This window comes from Lissotriton helveticus, chromosome 2_1 (genome assembly GCF_964261635.1).
Source record: "Lissotriton helveticus chromosome 2_1, aLisHel1.1, whole genome shotgun sequence".
NCBI classification, from domain to species: domain Eukaryota; kingdom Metazoa; phylum Chordata; class Amphibia; order Caudata; family Salamandridae; genus Lissotriton; species Lissotriton helveticus.
This window is the reverse complement of record NC_136059.1, coordinates 1,436,855,868-1,436,875,203: the sequence shown is the minus strand read 5'-3', so window position 1 is coordinate 1,436,875,203 and position 19,336 is coordinate 1,436,855,868. Positions and strand designations below refer to the sequence as shown.

The 19,336-nt window shown below is 48.3% G+C and overlaps 1 protein-coding gene across 1 annotated transcript in view; it reads right to left on the bottom strand.

Annotated features, from left to right (window-relative positions):
- LOC144820268 (purpurin-like) overlaps nt 1-17,370 on the bottom strand; it is a 220,035-nt gene extending 202,665 nt beyond the window's left edge. The window contains exon 1 of the mRNA XM_078677855.1: nt 17,267-17,370. Coding sequence (XP_078533981.1) covers nt 17,267-17,370 — 104 coding nt within the window. The remainder of the gene's footprint in view (nt 1-17,266) is intronic.
- Nucleotides 17,371-19,336: the final 1,966 nt, after the last annotated feature.

Here is a 19,336-nt window from a genome sequence, read left to right as displayed (position 1 = left end):
TACTGTTAGGTCTGGAAAGGTGCAACCCCTCTCCATTCCCATGTAAGCTTAGGTTAGCCTGGCTAAGCCTCCTGACTTGGACCTGGCTATCATCTCCATCTGAATCTTCCTCCACATCTTCCTCATCTACTTCTGGGGTCAGGAAGTCATCTTCTGTGGAGGGTACTCCATTACCTGTGTTATCTGGGGGGCCTGGTTTAAAGGCCTTCTCAAGATCACCTGCCTCTAGGACTTCTATCAGGTGTTGGATGGTAGGGTTGGAACCCTGTTTCAACTTCCTGGAGGTACACAGTGACCTCATCTCTCGGAAGTTGAGCATTTCACATCTGGAGGGTGCCTTGGGAAGGTCACTTTCCACAGGTAGAGAACCAGAGGGTTCACCTGTGCCAGACATGTCTAGTGAGGTGTGGTGTGTGCACCTACCTACACTGAGTGTTTACCTACTAGAACCTCTCTAGGAGTTGTAGTCAGGGTGTGCTAGGCCCTTTCCTCTACAACAACTAAGTTCAGTAGAGCTTATGTATTTTAAGCTTTGTTATATGTACCTATGGTACCTAATGTGATCTTTCAAATGATATCAAAGATTACAATTGGTAAAACAACAGCAAGCTCAAATCCCAACTGCTGCACACCAATGTGAGAAGTTGACCTGGTATATGATGTTCACTATTCTAGTGAGCACCTTGTACCAGTCCAAACAACCCTTATGGTGATGGTTGTAAAGTCAACCTTATAGACCAGCTATCCTAGTGGTAGCATGGACAAAAGCAGTCTTAGGCTAAACTCAAGAGGGCATGTGAAGCCAGCTGTTTTACCATATGCAAACTTTTAATACCAAATGAAAGGACACCACACAGGTTATATATTCAAAATATATATGTATTTATTTCTAAATGAATCCCCTTAACTCTGTATGAGCACAGGAGCACAAGCCTATAACAAGGAACTTAATATAACATACAATAAGTTGCACAATATGGATAGGCCCTGGTGGCCCGTAAAACCATATACTAAAATAGTGGTATAAGAACCACGTCACGAACAATGGTAAGGCCTAGGGCCTTGGAAATCGCTGGGGCTACACTGGACTAACAATAGTTAGGGAGCAGGAGGCCCACAGGATACGGGTGCAGGGTCTAAATGCACACGCGTGCACCTATAGAAGTCAATGGGTGCATAAAGTTAGAAAGTTGCAGATTTGGAAGTCTTCCGACTGGACTAGAACGTAGCCACTTAAAACTAGGACACTAGGAGTGTAAATCTCTACAGGAGCACCGCAGTACTCGCGTTACCTCACCCACAGGAAGCGGGTGCATAGGTGTCAAAGTGTGACGGGTTTCGTCGTGGAGTTCTATGGAGCCTTGGAGAAAAGATGCTGCAGGCGACCAGGAGAGAAGAGTCCGGTTGGATCCAAGGGTGGATCGAAGATGTAGAGTACCTGAAAGCAGAGGGGACAGAGTCTGGGTCACTAGCCAGTGACCAGGAAGGAACCAGGAAGGAACCTGGCGATGTCGGGTTGCGATCAGGTGATGTTGTGAAGCTTGTCTCTACTGCCACATAGACCAGGAGGTGTTGACGACAACCATGTGCTGGACACGGACTTTCCCAGAAAGGCTCTCGCTGTCGGCGGTATCGGTTCTCGATTCGGAGTCAACAGGCCTTGGCAAATGCAACCCACGCAGGAATCAAAGATGGCTTCTAGAACAGACCAGCAAGGTCTGATGGGCTGCTCCTTTTCAGGGGAGCAAGGGCTAGTCTGGAGCAACCAGACCAGCATTGAAAATTCAAAGGTTCGTCATCACAGAGGCCACTAGCCAACGGGCAAATGACCGGACAGACGCATCAAGCAGGAAAATGCAAAAGGGCCCCACGCAGCACTCGGTGAGTGTGGAGAGGTGATCTTCGGTGCAAAGGATGCTCGGCACTGGGGCTTCTCAATCCCCCATGCACAGCTTCAAGGGTGCCTCAGGAGCTGCACAGGAAGCACTTTGCTGGCTTTCCAAGATAGCCGGTCCCACGTCTCTCGTCGCCTCCACGGGTCTCAGCTTTGCTGTTGCTGTGGATCGGGCTGTTGGATGTCTGGAAGTCTGGTTCTTGTCAGGCTCTGTTGTTCAAGCTCCGGCGGGAGCAACGATAAAGCAAACCGTTGAGCGCTTGATCGTGCCTGCTTGCACAGGGTGGTCACTCCTTGACCACAAGGGAGATTTTTCAGTCTTCTACGTCGAGTAGGATATCGAAGGGTCCAGAGTTTCATATCAGAGTTTCAGTCAGGATTATCTAAAGTCTAAGGACACAGCTCCTATCTTTATTCCAAATCAAGGGGCTGGATTACCTGCTAGGTCCCTCCTATGGGTGGGACCCAGGAAGGGGGTGGTTACACCCATTTCACTTTGTCCAGTTTCACGCCAGAGCTGGGGCTGGAGTGCCCCAGCACCGGTTTGAACAGGCCTATGCATGGGACACCTTGTGTGCCCCAGGCAGTGTCTAGTTTCATTCAGCCCTCCCTGCCCCAATCCACTATCTCCTGTCTGGGGTGGTGCTAGCACCCCCCTATGACAGGAAACCTATTGTCCAAGCCTCCCTCGCTGGAAAGACTCCCAGCAGCAGGAGGTCAGACTTGTGTCTGTGGCAGCAGCATCCATTTTGTGATGCTGAGGCTCTGGTTAACTTTACCGGGATTAATGGAAGTAACATGTCTTCTCCCTCTAGAAGGGTGGAATGCTACCCCCGTCGCCAGAATTGGTGAGGGGGTAGTATTCCAAAGCGTATGACACCTTACACGACATGTTTTGATAAAGCCAAACCAAAGATAGCATTTAACCGCGAGGTTCATAATGCACTTAAGAGTATATGGTATGGCCTTATCCTAGAACAGCTATAAGGACATGGTTCCGAAAGCTGCAGACAGGCCCAGCTCATGCTAGAGCACCATCTCACATAAAACAAAGCACTCCGCCTTCAGGATTGTTAAGGCCTGCCACAGGAGTGACTTATAGGTGCATATGTGTCCAGATGTAGGTTTAGACATAGGAATACTATTCTAAGCAAGGGGTGATTACACGACCTTGTCCCAGCTGAGTGATCAGCCAGTTGTGTCAGTTTGGATGGCCAGCCAGGGGTGGGAAAAGATATGCTGCAGCCCCTGGTAGGCCTTGGATGCACCTATGCCCTGGGTACCTATAGTACACTGTACAGGGGCTCATAAGGTGACCCAATCCCAATTGGTGATGTACCTAAAGTACATGTTGTGAATTTAGAGAGAGAACAGCAGGGCTCTGGGTCTGATTAGCAGGCCCACAGCCACATTAAGTCGAAAACCAGTGAAGCAAAAAGCAAAAAATGGGGTGACCATAGGAAAGCAGACCCTACTCTCCTACAATAAGTTTGGGACATCAATCATTTCTGCCATTTAATCTAGGCAAAGAAGTTCAAGTTGCAGGCTGACTATAAACCAAGTGGCACATTTTGTTTGCAGGCAGAGGCTTAACATCCACTGCACAGATTGCCACACTGAGCTGTAAACTACAGGAGTACAGTTTTGAAGCTCATTATGTACCCTGAAGGAAAAATCAACCTGGGGACCTATTTCACATGCCATTTCAGAATATAGACCAACAGAGCAATGGATAAGGAAAAGAATGTGGTGATGAATTTGAGTGATATGTATGCCTTTCAAACTGGTTATGTAGTTGAGGAACTGTGATGGGTTAAGGATGATAAGGATGATGAGTTGAGCTTGGTGAAGAAAGATGTGCAGTAAGGTTGGCTCCCTCTTAAATCTCTAGGAGGCCCTATACACACCTTTGCCCAAGTGAGTGCAAAATTAAGTGTTGTGAGTGGATTTGTCTTTTGTAACAATGTATGTGCCCCTCCCAAGGGTGTTTGCTTCAACATTCTTTATTCTTGCCATAAGGGACAGTTCAAAATGGGGGTCTGTATTTGGCAGTGCCATACACCCTATCCAAGTAAGGACCCCTCCTTAATAAGGATGAGTAAAGAACACACCTATGTTTACCTGTGTTCACGCTCTGGTAGCTTGGCACAGAGCAGTTAGGCTAAACTGCAGAGGCAATGTGTAAAGCATTTGTATATAACTTACAGTAACACAGTAAAAACAAAACCAATGGACACCAGACCCGTTTTGAAACAGAAAGTATCTTTATCTAAACCAAAATTATAAAAACCCAACATGCACAACTCAAAATATTACTTGTAAAAGGTTTCTTGCAAAAATATAGCTTTCAAAAGACAATAGTTTCAAATGAAGCTATTTCGACATCGTGACAGGTACAAATCTAAAGTATGGCGCCAACCGCGAGGTGTGTTGGCCGACCATGGAGTCACACAAATCTGTAGAGAAACAATACCTTTTGTAATGGTCCAAACAACAGCGTCACACGCCATGAAGGAAGGGGGTGGTATGGTGCTGTGCCGGGCAACGTCAGTTCCTAACTGCCGAGCGGAGGCGAGGAGTCGGTTCCTTACTGCAACAGGAGAGGTGGGGTATCGGTTCCTAACTGCTACGCAGTGGAGGTGAGTTGTTGATTCCTTACTGTTGCAAGAGAGGTGAAGCATCACTTCCTTACTGTATAGTGAAGGTGATGCGTCGGCAGCGGTGGTGCGTCGAGGTCTTTCAGTGGGCAGATGAACGTCGATCAGTTAAACCTCACACGCCACCACCCCGTGACTCAGATTCCTCCTCAGGGGTTTTGGGTATGCACCAAGTCCAAAGTAACTTGGAAAAGCGACAACACAGGTCGTGATCCACCTGATGATCCAGAGGTGACAAGCAAGCGAAGACACCGGGCAAATGACACATGCTCATCCTTCAACTGACAGCTGATTTTATATTGTGAAATGAACAATGGAGTCTGACGAACATCGACGTTCCATGGCATGAAGTAAGGCTACATATCAGAGAACAAACTGTTGCAGATTCCTTATGACATTAGTTAGGGATGGGATCTCTGGGGTTCCTTTGGACTGTTTCAGCCTTCATTCAATCGGGGTGGACACTGTTCACATTCCACAACAGATGCTTCATTGCTTTTTGAGGTACTGGAGTGGGCTAGGGAGGGGGAATGGGGTCAAGCAGTCTGGTCAAGCAGCAGTGAGGGTCTCCCACTGTGGGACACCTCAGTCTGGTTTGTGTGCTCTGGCGTGTTGGCGATGCGCCCCTCCCAGGCCGAGAATGCCAGGAAACAAAGTCCGGTCAAGCAGGAGTAAGCAACATAGTCAGAAATTGCAGTCAGTAAGTTGCAGAGGAGCATGCATTGCTAGCATTAAAGCAAAAGTGAGACCCTGGAGGCAGCAGCACAAAGATGACGTGAATAATTTAGCATGAACCAGATCGCTGCAAACGGGCTGACAAGACCTACATTTGTAGTTGGCAAGACGTGTGCCAAATCACAAAATCAGGCTTTATTAACTCAGAATATAAATCTAAATGTGTGCCCCAGAAGTGACCATCCTTCAGCTCAGAAAGTACATAATTTGGAGATGATACTCTTGCTTTGGCTGCAGTACCCTTCTATGGGTGGGCGTAGTTCGCGAAGTAGCGCTACGCGTAGCTACGCAAAGTGCACTTCGCACTACGCGAGCTACGCATAGCACTACGTAGTAGCATGCTCGCACTGTGCAAGATGTTGTTTTTAATGATTGCACAGTGCAGACAAGCATCCGGCACTGTGCAATCATTGAAAACGGCATCTTGCAAAGTGCGAGCTGTACTTTTCAGCCGCTTGAGTAGATTTTTACTCGAGCTGCAACTTTCTCAATGCGGACTGGTAGTTTCTCATCGCGAGCGGTCGCGAGCATGCGCGACCTCTCGTAATGAGAAACCTGACCTTCCCGCGTTGAGAATCTCGCCGGGAGGTTTATTTTCCATGCTCGCGATCAGCAACTTGATGTTGCTGATCGTGAACAAGGAAAAAGTCTTGCGAGGATGTCATTTTGCTTGCTCGCGGTCGCCAACTTGATGTTGAGGACTGCGAGCAAGCAAAAAATTACCGCTGCACTATGCTACCCTACGCATGTTTGCACTGTGCTACGGGCAGCTCGCGTACTGCAAAGTTGCGCAAACTACGCGAGCGTAGCGGAGTGCTTTGCCCAGGGTTACATTATTGATGATAACTGAATGGGATGGTAGATGGCCATTACCAGGTACAGCCAATTTGGACTCGATAACGTTGAAGCCTGAGAGCAGAGGAGAAAGTACAACAGTAATCATTGCACCTAGTTTGCCTGAAAGAGTCTCCAAATGACTAACCGAAAGTTCATTACTGGTTTTAGTGATCCAGCTCTTGTCTTGCTGTGAAGGTAGAGGTAAAGGTGGAAAATCCTGGGCTTAGTACTGGTACAGTTTCAGCCTCAGTCTCAGGCTCTTGTGGAGGCACTTGTGGAAGAGGTCTAACCATCTGCTTACGCCCCCTGCCGCGTTTAGATCTCTTTGGCAGTTAGGTGTGTGCGACCTTATTACTTACAACAGTAGTGGAAGTTGGAGTACCTAAAGGGGAAAAAACCTCACAGTTTCTTATTGATCCTTGGATAGTGGAGGAAACAGCACCATTTGGAGGTAGAACAGGGGGCATATCCAAGAGAAAACGAGGGGAAAGACAAGGTAGGCCCCACTGTCACCATCCGGGTTTAAGGAGAGCCTCTACTCTGTTAAGGTGATTTTGTTGCTGATGGCGCTGACAGCCCGGTCTAGTATACAGGCAATTGAGGTGGGTTTTATCAGAGGAGATGAAACCGGGCTGCTGTCACCCACTTTTTTCCTGCCCATAGTCAGGGGTGGATATCCTATTTACTAGAAACCAACACAACAGCAAGCCTATTCAATTAAAATTCCTGAATGGGAGGAGAAGCCACTAGTTAAAATCAAGAGGTAATAAAACAGTACCTCTGAGATGTTATTCAGTTTCAGAAGCAGCTTCAACTTCCTGGATGGCCCTAGTCCAAATTGAAGGCACGATGTCAAAAACCTCAGAGAGAGGGCCCAGCCGAATCCAGCACGCCCGGGCTAGTCCGGTGCTGCGGGTTACCTCCATCTGGTTTAGACGCTCCGGCGCATTGCCAATGCAGCTCCGTCCAGGCCGAGAATGCCAGGAAACAAAGTGTGCAGGAGTAAGGTTCAATCGCTGTGGGATACCAACGTCTGGTTTATGTGCTCCGGAGTGTTGGCGAAGCGCCCCGCCCAGGCCGAGAATGCCGAAAAAAAAAGTGTGCTGTAGTAAGGGTCCCAGCCTACGGGATACTTCCGTCTGGTTTATGTTCTCCGGAGTGTTGGAGATGCCGGGCAGTGTTGCCAGATTTTTAGACCCGTTCAAAGCCCAATGCCGCTCAAATATAAGCCCAAAATAAGCCCAACCAGACCAGTTACAGCCCAAAAACCAGCCCAAACTCGCAACTCTCAAATTATGCAGTAATAGTCATCAGAAACCACTTAAAGGATGAATCTAAATTCTATTCAATAAACAGATAGTGAAAGGGGGTTAACTGGGCACCTGTGTTAATGCTACTCATTTTCATGACCCGTCACCACTGTGACATTGCAACTTGTAACAAGCACTTTTTTTTGCAGAGTTTTATATAGCGCGAACTAGACCCGAACCAAATCGGGTATCAGAGCGCTTTACATAGCACCAGTTACGTTACATGAGGACACACATTCATTTTAGGCACAGGGAGATTTAGTGATTTGCCCAGAATCACAGGAGGTTTTGGCGTCGTTACCGAGCCTCGAACCCAGATCCCCAGTTCCGAGGTCGAGCGTTACAATAGTAGAAAACACAGAGATTGAGAAAAACAGAAATAGTATTTTGTGCTAATTACTGCTGCCTCTGACAATCTCCACTTCTATTTCATCCACAGCATATTTGTCACCATTTGGAAACAAATAAGAGGGAGATTCAGAGACAAACTCATGTTAAAATAAATACTCCTTTAACTTCTATTTTGTTAGGGGGGGGTACTTTAAGAAATAATTACGTAAAATAGTACACTTTTTAGCTTCCGAAATGTGCAGTCTTCTGCCTAAATTGATTATTAGAACCACCTATGGGAGAGGATGTGTCGGGAGCAGCAGTGTGAACTTCCCTCACACAGAACAGGTAACACACAGACAGTAGCACAGCAACCGTCACTTATTTATTTGAGATTATTATATAGCAATAGCTATATCCAAAGTTATCAGAACACCTTACAACAACAAATGTTCAAATGAAAGATAACAAGTCTATACAGAACATCAGATTCAGAGTTCTTTACTTATAATATAGCACTCATTCCTACTATTACTTTAAATGAACTTCTTTTTGTGCTTGCTTCTACATGCTGCGGCCAGGCCCCACGAGTCGACGGCCACAGCAGCACAGGGCTGCACCACCAGGCCGGGTCTGACAGTCTGAGACCCGAGAGAAAAGTGACACAGTGCATAGCTGCCAAGGTTTTAGATTGCTTATGTGTGACATTTTCATAATTACAGTGTAAATTATGAGTGACATTCAACGACTATGAGTGACACTTTCTCATGAGCAAAAATCAAGCAACGAAGATGAGGGAAACATATATAACAAATTACAGCCATTTCAGCAACGAGAAACTCTACGAAAATCTTAAAACTATTGCAAAGCACCAGAAATGGAAGGGCACTATTCAACATGAAAACAGACTGCATACTTGCCACGTTTTAAGAGTGCTTATGTGTGACATTTTCAAGGTTTCAGAGTACTCATGAATGACATTCAACTGTTAAATGTATGACACTAAGAGTGACACTTTTTTGCGAGCAAAATCAAGAAATTAAGTTCATGTAAACAGATAAATATAAGAAATGACACTCATTTAAGCAAGGACAAGCTATGAAAAGAAAATGAACCTGATGCAAATCACCTGATCCTACTGACAAACGATTGTGTATCCACAAACTAATCTTACATTATTTTTCACTTGTGATCACCACTGCTGCTTTCAGAACCACCGAGAAATTGCACTGACAGTGTAAAATTGCCAGACCATGACTGGGACACAAAGGACAAATGCTAGCAGCAGTAGAACTTAAGTTTACACAGTGCGCTATGTGTGTCTTTTAAAAACAGCCTCGCCGTGATAGGAAACAAGCTGCCTGCCCACTCCCAATGCTTCTCATCAGCCTACTCCCCGGAGCCTTTTCGTGCGGTGGGATAAGAAACCCTGTCCCTGATTCTGTACCGGCTCACGATCAATTGTCTGGGACCATGACCGTAACTTGATTTCCATACTGCCCAGCAAAGGCTGCTAAATTACAATATGTCACCTTCTGTGTATTTTTTGTTTTACTTTTGTAAAATGCGTTACACTCCAATTTGAGTAGAAAGTGATGTGCCTTACTTGTACACCCAACTATCAACTTTCAAGCGGTTTGATATTAAAAAACTAAGTGTTGCCGCCACAAGCTACTGATCACTTCAAACCCGACGCCCTCCGAGAGCGGAGCACGGTCTGGGGAAGAGATGGGAGGGGGGGGTGTCCTCCCCGCGAACCGCGGTGTAACAAAGCCTGGCTGTCCCTGACCACACCTAAGCTGCTCTAATATTCGCTGAAAGTCCCTCACCCCACCTAACCTCCAGCTTGACAGGTACTCACTGAGGCTAGAGAGCAGGACAGCTGTGTCAGGTCTGTAGAACCTGGGGGGCGCGCAGGCTAATAGCGCGCAATGAGGGACTCACACGGACACCTGGTTTGGTTCGTCGCGTGGTCCCGACTAACTCGGGGACACGCCCACCTTTATTTTTATAACGTACGCGGCGCCGTGCGCCACCGCGTATGCGCACGTCTACGTGCGCTGATCAACTAGACCGCAACTGTGCGGTCGCAACATTACATTCCTTATCACCTTTGGTATGAACAAAACCCCCCCCCCTCAACAAAATGGTATTGCTCTGAGTGTCCAAACAAGTAATAAAACATGGCCATCCGGCCTGTTACCAGTCTCTAGTCTCTTTACGGTCTCTCAGCCCACTGCGTAGTCGGCCATCTGGGAGGAGGGCGCTGGGTTCCTTCTCAGTCCATAGCCTGCTGCTTCGCCACGGAACAGCACTCTCCGGGGTGGTTCACTGCAGGGAGTGCTCGTGCCCAGAGGGCTCTGGGGGCTCCTGGGGAGAGCGGCACTGGGGGTGCTGGAGGCTCGTGGTTCATCTGCAGAGTCCACGTCCCAATCCTGGACGGCGGCTTCGGGAGTGCTTTGGTTGCTTCCTGGCCGGGCTGGCGATGCTGTTGATCCCCCATTCCTCTCCGAGCTAGGTGGGTCATTCCGGGGGCTGGCAGCCTTTTTGAAGAATGAGACATTCCTGGTGACTGTTTCTCCCTCTCGCTGGGCGGTGATCATGGTCCCGTTCCGGGCAGTGACAGTCCATGGTTGTGGTTCAAACGGGAGCCGGAACTTGCTCCCTGGATACCTGTCTCGGACATAGACCCGGTCATTTTCGGCAATAGATGATTCTTTGGACCTTCGCCGAAAACTTGCATAGTCATTAGACTTTTTCCTGTTGGACACAGTCCTCCATGATTCTGCACTGATGGGGTTCCAGGTGGGGTGATTTGGGAGGGTGTCTCGGATTATGCGTCCCATCGTGGACGGACCTGGGGCTGCCTCAGTGGTGCGGTGTGGAGTAAGCCTGTACTCTCGGAGGAAGGAGTAGATTCCCTTTTCCACCGATGTTCCCTCAGCATGGGCAATTCGGATGGTTTTGTTCAGCGTGCGCATAAACCTTTCCACTTCTCCGTTTGCTTGCGGCCATCTGGGTGTTATTTTCCGGTGTAGGATCCCCCACTCCGCGAGATACTCAGCAAACTCTTGGCTCTGAAAGGGGGGACCGTTGTCGGTCTTGACTCTCACAAAGATGCCATGGGTTGCGATAGTCTTCTCAAATTTGGCGATCACCTCTTTTGCAGTGAGGGATGTAACAATTTCCACTTCCGGATATTTCGTGTAGTCATCCATGATGACAAGCATGTGTCTTCCGTCTGGCAGGTGACCGAAATCGGCGCTGACGTGTTCCCATGGTTTTTCCGGGCCAACTTCTGTGATGACCGGGGGCGGGTTTTCTGGGAGCCCCGCTGCTTGGCACCACTGGCACTCTTTGACGGCCCGTTCCACTTGTGAGTCCATGTCTGGAAACCATAGTTTGGCACGAAGTCTGCTTTTTGTTTTCACCACTCCCTGGTGTCCTCGGTGAGCAAGGGCAATGGCTTGCTGGGTGAGAGTAGCCGGCATCACGATTCTGGGCCCTCTTAGCACGCAACCCTGGCTATCAACTGACAGCTCCTCTTTGACCCTCAAGAACGCTTCCAGGGCTGTTTTCGCTTGCGGTGTTCTCTTGCCTAATGACGCTTGGAGCGTCTTCCACTCGTTCGTGCGTATGGCATTCGAGACAATCTGGAAGATCTCGTCATTTTGGGTGGCTTCGATGATCATGTCCAAACTCATGGGGAGTGGCCTGGACCTTTCAACCACTGCATTCACATATGACTCAGTGTCTTCAGCATCCTCTCTTTCTCCCGGGGTGGCTGCCCTCGGGTGGCGTGATAGGAAGTCCGCTGGGTTGGTGGCTCCCGGTTTGAACTCTAGCAGGTAGTCATATTCCTGCAGCTGCAGAATCCATTTTTCAATCCTGGGCGGTGGTTTCGATACCGTCCCCCTGAATAGTGGAATTAGGGGTTTGTGGTCTGTTGAGACGGTGAACGGGTGCCCATACACGTACATGTGGAAATGTCTGCACGCCCAGTGGATAGCTATGGCTTCACGTTCTATCTGAGAGTACCTCTGTTCCGTTTCTGTCAGCGATCTGCTGGCGTATGCAATCGGTGCCCAGTCATCTTCTCCTTGACGTTGTGTGAGGACAGCACCCAGACCGAAAGGGCTGGCATCGACGGCGATGTTGGTCTGTTTGGAGGGGTCAAAGTAGGAGAGCGTCTTCTCCGCCGATAGGGCTGCTTTCGTGTTTCGGAATGCGTCATCCTGTTCCTTGCCCCACTGCCAGGGGGTGGATGTCTTCGTGAGCTCGCGGAGGGGTCGGGTGATGTTGGAGAGGTCCGGGATAAAGCGACCACAGAAATTGACCATTCCTAGAAAGCTCCGCACCTCGGAGATGTTTGTCGGGGCGGGAGCTGTCTGTACATCCTTGACCTTCTCTGGATCGGGGGCAATGCCCTTGTCTGAGAATGTGTATCCGAAGAAACTGATGGTGTTGCGGAGGAATTGGCATTTTTCGCGGTGCAGGGTGAGGCCAGAATCCTTTAGTCTTTGTAGAACTCCCCTCAGCCGCTGGTGATGTTCTTCCACAGACTGGGCATATAACAGCAGGTCGTCACTGACGTTGAGTACGCCTGGGAGTCCGCTGAGCACTTCACGGATAGTATTCTGGAAAACTTCTGCAGCACTCGATATGCCGAAGTTGAGGCGGCGATATCGGCGTAGGCCCACATGGGTGGAAAAGGTAGTGATGTACCTGGAGTCTGGGTGGAGTGGTAGCTGGTGGTAGCCCGAGCGAAGATCTACCTTGGAAAACCATTTGGCCCCATTGAGTTCGCTCAATATGTCGTCAACAGTGGGCGTCAGGTGACGCTCTCGCTTGACTGCGGCGTTGGGCAGGCGCATGTCCACGCATATGCGAACCTGCCCTGGCTGTTTAGGCTTCCTCGCTACTACGATCGGTGACACCCAAGGCGTGGGCCCATCCACTTTCTCGATTATTCCTTGTCTCTCGAGACTCTCGAGTTCTTCTTCGACCTTCTTCCGGAGGTGGAAAGCAATTCTCCGGTGTCGAAGTGCCACGGGTTGTATGGATGGATCAATGTGCAGCGATACCTCTTTCCCTTTGAGGCACCCGATGCCCCTGAACGTGTCCTCAAATTCTTCGATGATGGCATCGAGTTCATCCTCTAGGACTGCCATGGCATAGAAGATGAGTTGGAGTTCTTCGGCGGCTTTTCCGCTGAGTAGCATGCCGCTCCCTTCTTTTGTCACATATATGGTGGAGGGGACTGTCCTGTCCTGATGACAGATATTTGTCTTGAAACACCCGATGAGTGGTATTGGGGTTTTCTGTCCATAGGCGAACACTCGGATCTTTGCTTTGCTTAGGGTTGGCCTGTCACGCAGTTGGTTATACACGTCCGCTGCCATTAACTCGATAGAGGCCCCTGTATCTATAGTGGCTCTCACCTCTTGCTGGTTCACTCTTATGCGACACTTCGGGAGGCGCTTTTTCTTTCTGGCCGGATGGTCGATGGCAAACACATAGTGTATGGGGTAGTCATGGACATCGTCGTCCATATCTTCGCTCTCTGGGCTGTCTCTGATGGCGTGCGCTGCCTCCGCCTTCTGTTTCGAGGACCTGCATACCGAGGCGAAATGATTCAAACGCCCACACGCGCTGCATTTCTTGCCGTTTGCTGGGCAGTCTTTTGCTCTGTGAGGTGTGCCTCCACAGTATCCACATTCCTTCCGCCTTTCCTGTGGCTTCTTCCCTCCGAATGACCGTTGTTTGGGGCGGACGACATTCACTTGTTCTGCGACGTTGACTTGTTCACTTTTTACTGGCCTGTGCAATGCTGCCTCCATGTGTGACGCTCTCGCTCTCGATAGTTCCTTGGAGCGGCCTAGTTTCAGGATCTCAGTAAGGGGCTTCCCATCTTCTTGGAGAATCTTGACCCTGAGATCGGATGAATAACAGTTCTGAATTATCTGACCACGTATCTCTTCTTGCTCATCCCTGAATCCACAAGTGCTAGCGAGCTCCCTCAGCCTCCCATGGAAAGCATCAAGAGACTCATCAGCCTCCTGCCGGGCTTGGCGAAAAAGAAAACGCTCGTAGTCTTTGCTGGCCATGGGCTCGAAGTAAGCGTTAAGCGCTTGTAGTAGCGTGACATAAGTGTGCGGCGTGGCCTCTGTCAAAGTCTTGTAAATGCGGTGAATGTCCTTACCCCCTAGGTGCAGGAGGAGTGCTCGGCGGCGGTCCCTCGCCGTCCCCGCACCTTCAAAGTAGAAGTTGAGGCGCTCCGTCCAGTCTTTCCATCTCGGCGCCAAAGAGGCAGGTGCGCCGTCGACCACAAAGGGCTCGATCGGGGGGATGGCCGTCATCGCGGCGCGGGCACAGGTGGCTCCACTAGGGGCACTCCGGGTCGTAATACGAGGCTCCTCCACGTGGGGATGGGCGCCACCGGCAGGTCAGTCGCTGCTGGGCACGTGTCGCGGTTTAGCGTGAATGCGCAACGCTACCACGCGTCATCCTCTGCAGGCGCTATGACCAGGAGGCGCCGCGTGCGTGCGTGGCAGGGCGCACATGTGGCGGCCGCAGTCTCATACCCTTATCCGGGTCTCGGCCAGGGCCTCGCCGGGCCAGTCGGGGCAGCTCATGGGGCCTGGGCCGGCCCTCCAATGCAGTACGGGCCGTGCAGGGGGCACAGCGTGGGGTCAGACACCCCTCGTCGCCATTGTCAGGTCTGTAGAACCTGGGGGGCGCGCAGGCTAATAGCGCGCAATGAGGGACTCACACGGACACCTGGTTTGGTTCGTCGCGTGGTCCCGACTAACTCGGGGACACGCCCACCTTTATTTTTATAACGTACGCGGCGCCGTGCGCCACCGCGTATGCGCACGTCTACGTGCGCTGATCAACTAGACCGCAACTGTGCGGTCGCAACATTACAAGCTGGTCGGTCTCTTCGTTCTGCACAGAGCTCTGCGTAAACTGCGAGGATGCTGGCAGCGCAGAGAAAAGTTAAGTAGGCTTGATGGAGGGTAGAGGGTGGGTGGGGTCGTGCGCACAGCACAGGCAAACCCTGATTGCACTGATGTTAGTACACGTTGCGTGCTCATTTGCCAACTGACCTCTGAACCACTGTGATAGGCTGACGCCACGGACTCATCAAGGACGTTGCCCGCCCAAGCCAGTAAATTGCGCACACAGACTAAAAACTAGCCCAAAAAATAGCCCCCCCCAGGCATGGGTTTTTCCCGCAAAACTGGGTAAAATGTCACTCAATTGTGCGGGAAATAGCCCAATCTGGCAACATTGATGCCGGGAAACAAAGTCTGGTCAAGCAGTCAGTAAGGTGCAGAGGAGCATGCATTGCTAGCATTCAAGCAAGAGTAAGGCCCTGGAATCAGCAGCACATAGCTGCCATGAATCATTTAGCATGAACCAGATCGCTGCAAACGGGCTGACAAGACCTACATTTTTAGTTGGCAAGACGAGTGCCAAATCACAAAATCGGCCTTTATTGATTCAGAATATAAATCTAAATATATGCCCCAGAAGTGACCATCCTTCAGCTCAGAAAGTACCTAATTTGGAGATGATACTCCATTCTGAGTTTGATAAATACCCACACTAGATGCTGGCATGTGAGCATGATGACAGGTATCTCAGCTGTCATTCTCAGAGGCGCCTTTCTCACACACTACATGCAGCCACTGCTTGACAACCAAGGGCTCTTTAGCTCAACTCCTTCACAGCTCCTGTTGACCCTCCCTGTCTTACAGACAACAGATGTATATGTATGTAAGGAATGTACTTATATATTACGGATTTTGTTACTTTGCATGAAATGTATACGTAGGCATGAAATGCTATGAATTTATGTTTTTAAATTTTCCTCTTACAATTTGGTCCTTCTATGTATTATCTATAGGTGACAATTCACCCACTTTGGTACTTTTGTATTAACTATGTACTTGATCCCTTGCCCCGATCCTTTTCTCCTTCCCTATGGCACTTTACATTGGTCCTGCGACTACGTACATGGCAAACCTCGCTCTTACACACGCCCCTTCACACGCCCAGCGAGCACCTTTCTTGTGCTACACGCCCCCTTGTTTCTTCACCACTGACAAGGCGCGTTCACCCCACGTTCGGTGACTGCCACGCCCCCAGACCTTACTTCTGGTCCGGTTCAACATTGTTTCCGTGACTACGTCCCCAGCCTTCCTGATTAACCCGGAAGAAGATCTTTATGCAGCCAGAGGTATGCGGCCATGTCCGAGTTTTCCAGCGGCTACCCGCGCGTCCGCGTAGTGCCCTAATTAATGTTTGGCCTGCATTTTCAGATTCACTCCCCGGCCACCGCAATCTTCGACATTGTCCTTGACCGCCGATTCCTGGTCCCTGCCATCTAAACTAATTGCGGGACTACAGACGCCTCACAGGTATGACGCCACGCCTTTTGCATAACTCGAACTCCGTGGCTTTCCACACGGACTCCCTTCATCCCTACACTATTTTTTCTGTAGGTCACAGCCTTATTCCAGGTCCCGAACAAGTTGACGTCCTGGAACATTCCGTCACAGTAGACAGGTAATTGAAAACGATGTCACGTGTGTGCCATGTTCCCTGAGCCAACATATTTGGCATGCGCTGCCTATACCATATAGACGGTTACTTCTATGATGTACGGCCCCCTCGAATATACTACTGCTATATAACTCTGTGGCCCCCCAGCCTCATAGAGCTAGCCAGTTAAACTTACATACCGCGAATGAGTTTTCTTGCCTGCTTTGTGCTTTTCTGAAGTACATGAACGCTGACTGCTCATAGCATAGATACTAGATGCCCTTTTGAGCAGGATCTCCCTGTTATCTAATAACCATTAGAGTTCTGGCAGTCCCTGAACCTCACGCCTTTAGGACCCATAATAACCTTTACATTAGTAATTCTAACTATCTCTTTCGGTCAACACAATTTTATTTGTCTTGTGATCATACTTGCCCTCCTTTCCCCCCCTAACTCCATTCCCTCTTGTCCCTTCCTACAGCACTGCTTCATTCTACAACCCTGTCCTGAGGATGATCCATACTTGACTGGATCGAAACGTCGTCGACTCCCCAGCCCAATTAAAAGGCGCTACTTACATTGTGACCACTCTTGAATATCTTAAATAATCTGTTCCAATTTAGTATCTAGTCACACTGTACCACTGTAAATATTGTACACCTGTATTACTTGCGCCGTTTCACGCTGAGCACGTTTGTCACTGCGTCGCTGTCGTGCACATCACTTGCACCTTGCTTGCACCAAGTACAACTTGGGTTGTCTAATTTTAACTTTCAGTGCTGATAGTACTGTCCACTCTAAATTTATTTGTGTCATTTTGATGCCATTGGCACATAAAAACGGATATATTGAGTCTCTTTTGTCTGTCAATGATAATGTTTGTACATATCTTTGTAACTGTCTATTTGAATGATACCTGTTGGGATACTGTTTGTTTACATACATATTCTTACCCCAATCCCAACGTGGTTGATGGGTCATACTCCTGTTCTTTTTCATTACAGACAACAGAAGCAGGCCTGATAACTGGAGATGTGTGGACACCTGAAGCAGGCATGACAAGTGGAGAGGGGAACCATTACAATCAGTGGATGACCCTTGTGGCCCTTTAAGCATATAGCAAAACTGCATGTGCCCAGTATCCTTGAAACCGCAATGTTTTGCAGCGTTATTTTTGTTTGAACTAACACAGCAAAGCATTTTAAATGGGGCTCTATGTTACTTCATTTAATGTAGCCTCTTACAAATTACCATGAAACAAGGGTTGCACCAAAGAGATACAGTCACAACATAAATATCTCCTTGAATGTATGCATAATCATTTGCAACATAACACGGGCTAATAACAGCAGGCAGTCTTGAATGAACAGCTGTAGACCGCACCAGCTACAGATCCCCACCCACATCTAACCCACCCAAACAGCCAGCACGTTAGTTGGAATTAAACCCTACTTGGCAATTTAATGCTATTTTACTGTATTAATTTTAACGAATGGCTTATGCTCTCTTTTAAATCTAAAAATGTATATATTATTTTAATACTGCAATTGCCTCTGATGTTTTTTCAATTAGGAACAATGAATTGTGGAAAATGGGCGCGGAATTGGAATTGTAGTCTCTGTTTAAAAAAAAAAATGTTTGTGCGTCTTTTATGGTTTTGTTTTAACCGAAATATAAAGATATTTGATGATAATGATAACCCCTACTTGGCAATTTAATGCCATGAGAAAACCACTATGAAATAAGAAAAGTGAAAACATTATAATTTCTTGCTGCTTAATTGTAGTCTTTTTCTCAGCAAAAATATATTTGAAAGATAATCTCTCTAAACCTATTCACCAACATTACAGAGGCTACAATACCAATATGAAATAGAGAGTTTTGAAAGTTGTAAACACAACAATTGAGATTTGAAACAGTCATCAAATTAAGTCTTAGCGTGAGGGAAACCAGTACATGTTGGACTAATGTATATTTTGTTGTCAACATAAGCTGGAAAAACAAGTGATTTTCCTATTGAAATCTCATTTGTAAAGACATAATTTGAGGCAGAAAACTCACCAAGTGTGAGTTAACATATCCATTATCATTCGAAAGCAAAAGGAAGTGCTAAGGTCTCTGTTAGATCAATCCACCTCCTCAATAGTACGGTGTGGCTTGGAACCACACTGTAAGGCCTGATCGCCAAAGTCGGCACTGGGCATTCCCGAGGCATCCTGCTCTGGTAGAGTTGCAAGATTATGGGGTTACAGACCTTCTCCAGCTCTTTCTGCTGTTGCTCATACTCCTTCTCTGTGAGCTGGTTGCTCTCCAGGCAGGAGATGGTCTGGTTACATTTGTCCACAATCTTCTTCGCTGATCTTGTCTTTAAGTTTGTCGTCCTCCACAGTGCTTGCGCGTAGAATTCAACTGAGTTCTTGACAGCAGCTAGGCTTCATTATCGGCTTTGTATCTCGCTGCATCCTGTATCATTTTCTCGATCTCCTCTTTGCTCAGCAGGCCCTTGCCATGGTGATCTTGTTCTATTTGCTTGAACTCTTGTCCACAGCAGAGACATTCAGGGTGCCAATCTGCCACTCATCTACCTCACATCGTCTGACTTGTATACAGAGAATCAATTGTTTAGCTCAAGAGCTGCACGTTCCTATTATTGATGTAGTGCTTTTTGACACACTTTGTCAATGGGAAGTCGTTCCAAATTTCAGTTCAGTCGAAGGCCTACTGCTCTCCATCTTGGTAAGTGCTAGATGGATGAAGATGGCTGGTGAGAAAAGGGTGCATCTGCTACTAAGGAGCAGTGGAGATGTAAAGAATGTGACAGATAGATGCAAAGAAAGAGTGGTTTGACACCAAGAAAGCTCCAAAAACAACCAGAGTAAGCTTGGTGAGGTGGAGGGCACATCATCTCTCTGCACCTATTAACAGATTGAGATAATATGCAATTAAAATGGAGTTTTTGGAGAATGAATTGCTGCTTTCACATTGTCAGTACTACATCTGGGATGGAGGTGACAAGAGGGTAG